The sequence below is a fragment of the Fundulus heteroclitus genome, chromosome 11 (assembly GCF_011125445.2).
Source record: "Fundulus heteroclitus isolate FHET01 chromosome 11, MU-UCD_Fhet_4.1, whole genome shotgun sequence".
NCBI classification, from domain to species: Eukaryota; Metazoa; Chordata; class Actinopteri; order Cyprinodontiformes; family Fundulidae; genus Fundulus; species Fundulus heteroclitus.
This window is the reverse complement of record NC_046371.1, coordinates 11,790,630-11,801,499: the sequence shown is the minus strand read 5'-3', so window position 1 is coordinate 11,801,499 and position 10,870 is coordinate 11,790,630. Positions and strand designations below refer to the sequence as shown.

General features: G+C 37.5%; 1 protein-coding gene across 2 annotated transcripts in view; it reads right to left on the bottom strand.

Annotated features, from left to right (window-relative positions):
- Positions 1–4,266: 4,266 nt before the first annotated feature.
- Positions 4,267–10,870, bottom strand: part of jakmip2 (janus kinase and microtubule interacting protein 2) — a 51,612-nt gene continuing 45,008 nt past the window's right edge. Inside the window, exons 23-24 of one of the 2 annotated variants that reach the window (XM_012853020.3) lie at positions 9,840–9,916; positions 7,027–7,146 (exon numbers count right to left, since the gene is read on the bottom strand). In XM_012853020.3, coding sequence (XP_012708474.2) covers positions 9,866–9,916 — 51 coding nt within the window. In that variant the 3' untranslated portion in view covers positions 7,027–7,146; positions 9,840–9,865. Of the gene's footprint in view, positions 7,147–9,839; positions 9,917–10,870 lie in introns of both variants that reach the window. The other variant, XM_036142867.1, reaches the window with a different exon arrangement.

The window sequence follows — 10,870 nt, the reverse complement described above, 5'->3', positions numbered from 1 at the left end:
CCACAGCGTCAACAGTAATCAACTCTGGACTCGGAATTCCTTTGGGATGTAGTAGAAAAGGAGATTTGTATCATGATATATAACAGCTGACTAATCTGCTGCAACCAGGTCATGCTATCATGTAAAGAGGGATGAGAAAAAATCTGAAGAAATTTGTTCCAACACCCTGTTGAACTTACAGCTGCATCTTAAAATTTAGGATTTCATAAAAAAGTTCAGTGTTTTTGGGTCTCATTTCACAAAGGGAAAATCGTATTATATACATTCAGAACACATCAAGTAAAATCGTACAAGTCTTTACTTCTTGTAACTTTGATGACCATGGCTAACTGGTAAGAATGGGAAAAAAACCAATTGTCTCAGAAAATTTGAATATTGTTAAAAAGTTGTTTATGACACTACAATCAACTAATTAACTCAAAACACATAGAATACAGTGGGACAAAAAAAGTATTTAGTCAGCTACTGATTGTGGCCTTCAAGCTGCATCATGACAAGGTTATGTTAAGTATTGAGTTAAACTTTTGTTACTGACCTAACACTTATTTGACACCATGATTAACAAATGAACTCTTTGAAAATCCTACAATGTTATTTCCTGGATTTTTATTTCTCATTTTGTCTGTCATAGTTGAAGTGTACCTATGATGAAAATTACAGACCTCTCTCTCATCTTTCTAAGTCAGAGAACTTACACAGTCAGTGGCTAACTGACAATGGCAACTTGGGGAAAAAAATGTTTGCTACTTCACAGAAATTGCATTTTGCCTTTTGAAAATAGTCTTCATTCTCTTTGTGGATGCTTAGTCTTCAATATAAAAGAAGACCAGTCAGTGAGATCTCAGTATGGGAACTGCGTCCAGCGGGTGAACACAGTGGATCGGGCAGCTGTATCCGCTTGGGATGGTTTTGCCGCTGACCAGCTGCTCCTCAAATGAAGTTAAATTTCCTCCTAGGATGTACATAATATAATTTAAGTCTGAACCCTCACTAACACTGAAGAAGACCATTAACAAAGAGCCCCACTGGTGTTGATTTACAATGCCAACCCCCCCCCCCCCCCACACACCAACAACATGTATATTTTCATAATGTTTGTGGCAACCACAAACACGTTCTTGCTGTGAAGTGACAATGCCAACCAGTATGCCTCAGTGCAGACCTTAAGGAAATATGTCAACCAGAATTAGAGGAAAAAATATCCAGAATCAGTGTAGACTATAGAGAAGAGAAGGGGACTCATACATGGGTTTCACTTTAAACTTTATTTTCCTTTTTGAACTAGTTGTAGAAGGCAGTTATTTAGTCAGTCCACAGATTGCCCTCTGCATGAGTAGTGAAAGGATGCAAAGACAGAAGGGTGTATTTTTTTATGACAGACATCCTTTGGCAGGGTTCGTCTCCAGCACAAAACCAGTTTCAGTCTGCCTGTTCTCGTCTTGCTTGGCTGGCAAGGACAGTAAGTGGAAAAACAGGCCGTTATCCTGGAATGACTCTGCCATTCAGAGGCCACAACGTGGAAAAGCACATTGTTTAACACGCTTTTTTTGACAAAGAAAGCCCCCAGAGCACAATTTTATGTATTACCAGAACAAACCAAAAGCCTTACAACTGTTAAACTCTTGTATGACAGAGCTGTAGGATGATGAGAGAAAAATATCTTGGAAACACTATGTGTGTGGAACAGTAACAGACAGGCCGACACTTGCAGTTTTGTCTACCATATAGTGGAGCATAAGATTGAAGGACGTCACTCATTTGGATGTTTCAAAGCTGAACAAAGCAGACCTTTGTCAGGAGGGCCAGAATAATAGTCGCTAATAGGCAGGAACGACAATTAACATGACAAGAGTGTGATGCAAAATATTAAATAGTCATTTACAAATAAAGCTGGAGAAAAAAAGTGTAAATTAATGAAGAAAGTAATCAAATTGTCCAAACACTATAAAAAGTATGAAAAGTAAAATGTTGTGATAAGCCTAATTCACCAGATAGAATAACTTATTTTCTCGGTTTTCTGAAAGAAAAAAAAAAACCTATTTGGATTTTTTCGAAAAAAAAGTGAAATAAATTTCCCTCCCCTTAAACCCGGCTATATATGCAGCAGTTGTACAATGCCTTGCAAAAGTAATGATACCCCTTGAACATTTTAACATTTTGCAGCAACAAACTTGCATTTTATTGGGGTTTTGTTTGGCAGAACAACACAAATCAGTGTTTGATTCTGAAGTGGAAATTCAATTAAATACAGTTTTTAACATTTGTTTTACAAATAAAAAAAAATCTGAAAACCGTGGCTTGCTTTTGGATTCAGCCCCTTTTATTTTGAAAAATCCCATGGAACCAACTGCCCTGAGTGTGTGTGTGATATCATTTCAGCGCAAACACATCTGTTCTGGTCCCTCTGCGGTGTGCCACGATAACTCAGCATCTTCGATACAGAGGAGCTGGGCTCCAATCCCAGTTACATCAGGATTACATCAGGATTACATCAGGATAAAAAACTCTGCCAAATCTGTGTGCAAGTTGGAAGGAATTGCTGTGGTGACCCCTGAGTAAGGGATCAGCCAAATGGACTCACTCACATAAATACAGCTGTTCTGTATTGGGTTCAGTGGTTTGTTTTACAACGTTAATGAACAAACAGCATGATAAAGATCGAGAGAAAGGTTAATGATAAGTTTGAAAAAGGGTTAGTTTATAAAACAATGTCCCTGTTATTGGAAAACTAATGGAGTAGTGTTCAATCCATCATTTAGAAACAGAAAGAGTACTACAAACCTATCTGTACAAGGATAGCAATAATCAGAGAAACAGACCCTTGGAAGTTCTGGAGAACTACAAGTTGTGACCTCTACAAATTTGAATTTTAAAGAGTGTTGGGCACCGGTAACATTTAGAAAAATTTACTATAGTTGCTTGAAACCAACATGTTACTTTTTGATCTACAATCAGAATGATTTGTGAGGCAGAAATCTAACACTGAACACATCACCCCAATGGTGAAACCACGGGTATAGTGGCAGGATCATACTGGTTTTCTTCAACACGGACAGGGAAACAGGTCAGAGTTAATGGCAAGACGGAGGAAGCTAAATAAAGAGCAATTTCTGATTTTTATTCTTTTTAAAAACATGTACAATTTCCCTCCCACTCCACAAGTATGCATAAATTATGTGTTGATCTATAGAATGTCTGGTTTTACTTTGAAGAAATGTGAAAAAGCTCAAAGGGCATGTATACATTTGCAAGGAACTATAGGTTAAAAAGAATAAATATGTTTGTATGGCAAATATTACACAAAAACATTTTGCATTTCATCATAATATATTTTCTCCAAAAGAGTATTTAAAATGCTCGCCTTCAACATAAAAACCTACACTAACCCTTAAACATTTTTTTAGGCATAGAAGCCACAGCTATTTGGTAGAAGTCCTTTATTCTGCTTATTGTCTTTGCTAATTAAAATAAAATAGAAGGATTTTATTAGTGATGGAAGACGGCCAAGAGACAAAAAAAATATTCAAAATTTTACAAATATTGCATGACGTGACGTAGTAATAAAAACAGAAAATACAGAAAGGGGAAGGGGAGAATGCATCCAAGAGTTAGCACAAATAAATGGCGTCCGTCAATACAGTGAAGTGAATAGTGTGGTTGAAGTTACTGGTCTGCATTGTAATGGGATCCTAATGTGAAGCATCACCAGTGAATCGAGCCCCAGGGTCGAAGTGATGTCAGATTCCTTTACTGCTGCTCAGGTACATGGAGAACAGGAACCTTCAGCTAGTGAATATTTCAGTCCCCGGGCACAGTTAGCTTCAGGGGAGACAGTTGGGTGTAGCGTTGCATTCACTTTCTCTTGTTTCACCCGGCTGAAGCAGACCTCTATATGGCTGTTAGGGTTTAGTCAAAGAGAGTTCTTAGTATCAAATAACTTTTGGTTAGTATAACAAGAACAAAGCAAGAAGACCTGCAGTACTCTTGGGCTGGGGAGTGTTAGGCTTGTTTTCATCAAAAATAAAAATAAACTCATTCGAAATTAAATAAATTATTTTAAGATACTGAATAAATTACAGCTAGATTTGATCAGGATCTAAATTTGATGCATACTATTGCAAAGTGGTATTAAACTATTTACAACTTTAAAGGGCAGGCTGGGTATACAAGCGCCCCCTGCTTGTTAAGAGGAGCAACGGGTTTTAGGTAAATGAGAATTCAGGGGTTGGTCATTTCATTCCTTCGCCATTTCGTACTTGGATATCCTTTTTTTGAGAAAAGGACAAAAAGGAGTAATCTGCTAGTGAGGCATTTTGTACCAAACATGGTTGGGCATTTTTACTAGCTCTGGCGACCTCTGGCGACGCAATCTTGCATAAGTAGCGTATTATCTGAAAGAAGGAAGAATTTAGCATGGGACTTTATTTGGTGTAGATAGTATAGACAATATGAGCCGTGACTATAAAAGTGCTAAAAATAAGATTGGCTGTCTATGCTTTGAACTCTTATTTTGAATTAATAAAGGAATTAATTCTTAAATTGTGTTCATGAATTCAACTGATTAAAGGTGGACTAGATGTTAAATAACTAATAACTTATAAATGTAACTTTTTCGGTGTAGCTTCCTCTTTGCTCAAAACTAAAGGGTTGTGTCACAGACTTGAATGAGCCCGGATTACATTTGATCATCTCTATTTCAAAATCTAAAGTACTTACACAAGGGCTGTCCAATTCTAGTCCTCAGAGGCCGGCGTCCATAATGTTTTAGATGTGTTCCTGCTCCTACAGCTGATTAAAAGACTTAATTGGCTCGTCTGAACAGCGTCAATATGCCAATGATCTATTCATTTGATTCAGGTGTATTTAACCAGAGAAAGAGACCCTTTCCGATTGTCCTGTCATTGTGTGATCTGCATGTCCTTTAATCCCTGCATTTAAATATGTCATTCAGCAGAATATGGTGTTCCAAGATCTCAATGGATTTGTAAGACCTTTGAGAGGATCTCGAAAAAAATTCAGGCCTTTCAAGGTTTTTCCCCTCGGAAAACCCACGCCGGGTCAAGCCCGTTGATCTGTTGAATGCTGAGAGTTGCAGACCATTCCTATTTGGTTCGGCAATCTCAGAGCAGCACACGGGGCCTGTGACTGAGACAAATCGAGTTGTTTGATGTGAAAGGACAAAGGGATCCCTAACGGGGGATTCATGTTTGCATGTTTATTGCTGAACTATGATCTGAAAGGAGGTAAGCGATGACTTTGGATACCAGTAACTAAGACTGATCAGACCTGAGCTACAGATAACTTAAAAAAAAAAAAAAAAAAAAAACACTTTCAGATTTAATTTAAGTTAAAGAGATCATTTCTGATCCTTGTTTTTTTTTTTTTTTTTTTACACAAGGACTACATTAGAAGTAGACAAGCACATAAACCACAATTTATGAACTAGTCTAACCTGGACGACAAGTCTCTTCTTAAAGAGGCAGCTTGGGTTTTATGAAACCTGTACTCTATTTGTGATAATACAAAATAAAATGGGGATTAAAAGAGTTCCTAAAAACATTACTGTAATATAATATTGCCTCCTGAATGTGATGCATTATTACACCCTTACTTACTGATGTCCAGCAGAAATACAGCCATACACTACAGTTAAGTACACGGGTACAAAACAGTAATGATTGGGTATGAAATGAGGGTACGAACTGACGAAGGGGACAAATTGACCTGGAGCCTGATAAATCCAGTACCATGAGTGAGCGGTATTCAGTAGGAAAAGGGGAAGGGAAAACCCAAATTCTTTCTCTTTTTTTTTGCCACATTCATTTAGCTTTTCAGTTATCACTCTATAGGCATAAAGTTAATCTTTGCAGCCATCACCACAATAAACCAGCAGTTTATACCCTTTTTAAGTCATTTATAAACTGCTGAGTACAATAACTGTTCAAGCTGCTTCAGAGTAAAAAAAAAAACAGCTTATCACAAAAAATAATAAGGGATACTACGTAAAATAACTGTGACTCATGTACATATCAACAGTTTATATACATTACATTATAGATTTATGTGGGAATCTTGAGAACCAGTGCTTGAGTGGTGGAAACAGTAAAAAAAAAAAAAAAAAAAAAAAAAAATCCAGAGAGCTGCACCTTTCCAGTCATCTGGCTTTTGAAGAATTCTGCTAAGAAGCAGTTCCTCGATGTGCAGATTTTCTCGTCAAAATGTTAGCTGAGAGGAGCCGACTTGGAGGGAGTCATCTCTTCCTTTCTTAACCTTTCGTGACCTTATTTCCAGTGATGAACCTGAGTGTTCGTGATCCCTCTTTGGAGTCTGTACACGCCACTGTCTGCAAGACAGCTTTGTCTTTTTGCAGGTATAACCCTCTGGAGCGTGCAAGCAGTCCGTGTAAAGCACCGTTCCCGGAGCAGCGACGACAGGCCAGAAGGTGAGGCAGCGTGTCACGAATGTCCCTTACTCTCTGGCCTGAGGTCAGAGCTGCTCGGACAGCTACTCCCGGGCCCTGAGTTGGCTCGCTTCTACTCATCGATGACTTGCATCCCAAAACGAAGGATCTTGGAGCTTTGGGCAGCTGATGAAGGAGAAGGAAAAAGAGGGAAGGCTGTGGTTCTGTTGTTTGTATTCTCCACTGTTTGAGTCTTTCTGTCTGTTTATGTTCACATTGTGGTTGTGGACATTTTTATAACCCTGCATGGCAGGGAGAACATCTTCCAGGCTTTGGTTTTGAACTGTCAAAACGTGTGTGTGTGTGTGTGTGTGTGTTGGCGTTTACATATGCATGCGTGTGTGTAAACAATGAACGTCTGTATATTTGTGTATGTCTACATCTCATCGCAAGCCTCTCAAGGTCTTCTCGTCTTTTTTTTGGGGGGGGTAGATTCTCAATGTCCCACTTTGCTAAAGAAAATAAACACGGTCCCGGGCGGAATCCTGAAGATACTAACTTCAGTTGAAGTTTCTTTTTAAATAAAACATGAAAGGTAAGGTCTGAAGTGTGCACCGGCTAAATCCAACAACAACATCTGGAATCACTGATGTTACAACAGCCACTGCTACACACACCGGTTTCTGCTCGTCCAACAAATAAACAACACTGTAGTCCCAAACAAGACCTCCAAGCTGACACGCGACCTGGAAAACAAGAAAAATTAAAGCAGGAGTTAGAAAGAATTTCTATTTTTTTAAGCCTAAGGTTTTACAAATACAAGGTAGCATAAAAGTCAATTTAAATACAACACTTTAAATGATGAAACAGCTTTCTAGCGAACTTTTTGCAGTTCTCTTATCCCTTCCTCTTAAGTGAAGCTGTATTTAGTCAATCAAAGGTTGGAAGAGTCTATTCACTAAGTTTAGCTGTTCGCATAGACTTGCTTCTGTTTGAGAACAAGCACATGCTTCAGTTGTCTGGTTCAGTGAAGTTGGAATATTTACAAATTCTTACTTTTACAATCTACACCTCCTAAACAAGCCTAAAGCTACAAACACTTCTTTTCAACAGGAGAATAGTTGGCGGTTAAATAAGGACCAGTAATAATTAAGCTGGAGTACTTGTTAATAATAATTAAAGCATTATGAGGATAGAATTGCTCAAAAATCCCAAAAATGTGCAAGTTTTTAATTAAATTGTTCCTATGAGATGATCAAAAATTAATAATTAATAATTTTGATTTATTCATGTCCGGTGTGGTTTGATAACATAGAAGATAATAAAAGACGTATTAAATAGTAAAATGTTTTCACAGTCTTGGAATACTAAGCCTAATTCTTGTGTTCTGTTCACCTGTTCAAATGTAAATCCTTAGCTTCCTGCCTAAAATAAAGCTAAATATATCACCTGCTGCTCAAGGGCTCCCAATTTATGACAAACCTATATTCAGTTTCCTAAACTGAGGAATGAGATATTTGTGAAATGCCACCGGACAATAATTGTCTTTTAGATTTGCTCGATTTGCTCAATCTTTAGGGAATGCATCCACAACTATGGGAAAATAGTTTTCCAAATCCACTATGAGGTTATAGTCGTAGTTGCAGGCGGCTAGAATAATTCTTTGGACCAAATTAGGTCTACATTATCAATATGTGTTTAAAATGTGTAGTATTTTTTTGGTATTCATTGCAATATGGAAAGAAAAGTGACAATTAAAAATTATTTTACCATTAACATCATGACATTGCTCTACAAATACCACTTAGTCATTATAAAATAGGCTACTTATATGCACTAGTGACATACAGTTATTTATTTTTGTCACTAAACAGCATAGAATAATTCTATTTATTAATATTTTCAGATATATTGATAATAACTGAGGCTCTTATAGACCCAGCAATGGAACAAAGTAGTTCAAACAACAAAAGTTTAAATCTCAACAGTACTGTAAGTTTTTGAAGTTTGCAGAAACCACCAACTTTAGTTTATTATCATAATAAATGTCTTCCATTTGTGCTTTTTGTGATAAAAATAAACAAAACAATAACAGCCCATTTCTATTAGGTGAGAACCCTAATTTTGATTTGAAACCCACTCACGGAACATAAGAAAATAGAAGTGACAATGGAAAATACAGTGGAAAAATTACAACCTAGATGATTCCCTCCCAAGATATCCGCTTTATATACAGCAAATAAAAGTTACATATAATAGAACTACATGTCAAAAACTTGACTGTTCATGGAGACAAAATAAAAGATGATGAAAATGAAATGAATAAAGACAAAATACTTAAAGGAGCAATAAGTCAGACATTTACTATAAAATTAACCAAAATCATTCTCATTTGTCACCCAGGATGGAAGTAACATTCTCTATAAGCAATCGGTCCTCTCCATCAACAATGTTCTAGTCAGGTTTTTCTCCTTTGAAAATTAAAGGTACGACATCAGTGCAGTGTGTAGCCCATGTTTACTTCCTGGTACCAGAGCCAATCATATGAGAGTTCCCAGGGTTCCCGAAACAGAGCGTAGCATTTGGTATTTTATGTTTGCAAAAGAGCAGCAGTCCGCAAACATGGAAGCCAGTAAAAGAAGCAGACCAGAAATAGAACAGAATAAAACATCATATGTCTATTCTGTGGAAGTAAAAATTCAGAGGGGTTTCACAGCAGCAACAGACCATTTAGAAACGGCATATTAGACTCTCTGGGGCAGGCTGTTGTTCTGATTTGAAACACTAGGTGTCATCATTACTTATTGCTCCTTTAAAGATAAAGAAGAAGAATAGACTATGCGACCAGGGTGATGTCCCGTTATTTGTGGTAGAAGGCATGGAGCTTCTATAGGAAATGCCTAAACAAACAAATTGTTCTGCAGATTGTTTTTCTTTTATTAAAGCATAAACACTAAATATGGTCAAACTACCTGCAGCCAAGAGGACGATTTTTAAAACCATGATCATGTTGTGACACTTTGTTGATTGTGTTGAGCTGTTCAACTCATTTTTTCCTCTGACTATCACATTTTGAAAATCTTGTTTATACCAAATTTCATTTGGAGGAATGGCAAAAAGCCTTGAATTCCTTTCAAATGCAACAATGGTTTTACCCAAACATTTATTACTGAGGTGGCCAGATGGTAATCTCTTCAGTCTGGTTGTTCAATTCAATTCAATTCAATTTTATTTATTTAGCGGCAATTCACAACACATGTCATCTCGAGGCACTTTACAAATTGTTGCCCCAGAGATTTATTCTGACGGAATGTTGTTGGAGCGTTCCTCTCGGTTTAGGGCTAAAGCAAAAGCGCCCGTTAATATCTGACAGACAGTTTTCTGGAAATGTTTAGCAAAGAGATGATGGTAGTTTGTACACAGAGAGAGCAGGACTCACCTCAGCGACAGCACACACGAAAGACTTCAAGGCCAAAGGATAAAGGCAAGAGAAAAGAAGAGGAATAGAAAGAGAAACTGCAGAAAGAGGGAACAAAGGAGAAAGAGAGCGGAAGGATTAGAAGAACATTTGACAGATGTTAGTACCAGCAGAGACCAAAAAATAATCAAGTTTATGTCATAAAGCATATTTCTAACATGTTTTTCTGTTGTGATTCAATAATATCTTTCAGACCCAACAGCTTTTATAAGAGGGCAAAAAGAAGAAATAGCGTGAAGAAAGTATATTTACACATTCCTGTAACAGTCTCTGAGTCTGTGTCGGGGTTTTGGTTGTTTATTACGGTTTGCTCGGTTTCTTCTTCTGGTGTTTCACTGTGCGTCAGACAGATTTTTGGTTCGCCGGTTGAATTGTGGTTTTGTAGTTCTCTCTCATTCTCTCTAAATGTCAGTAGCTTCCCTGCTCCATGTTGTAAGTAATACATGCACTTGTGTTTACTGATTCCTTCCTCCCTGTAAATAAACCCACTTATCTCTACTGTCTATCTTGCTGGATCCTCGGTTTGTACGCCTATCGCCTTGCCAGGTGGATCTGGGCCCTCCGAAATCCCCCATGTGAAAATTGGTCAACAGCTTAGAGCAATTTGGTTGCTGGATAACTGCTTATTTGCTTGCTTGCTCTAAATTTGAAGTGCACAACTTTTCCTTTAATACCCAGGCAGAAGCACTTTTGTTTTTTTTACTTTAAGCAACTTCACTTTTGTCACTTTTTTGTCAGGGAATTTGGGTCTCTCAGGTTGAAACTACTGATGATGTAATAGGTGTTAGTGGTGGAAACGACAAGATATCGTAAATATTCTCCTCCACTTCCTTCAATCACACACAAAAAGGTGACAGAGAAGCAAATAAAACAGCATGACTAATGGAGGCTGGTAGAAGCTTTGCAAATCCCATTGAATACTGTTTTGGTGAAATGCATACAAAAGTACAGATGCATCTCCATAAATCTGAATATCAGAAATAAGTTCATTT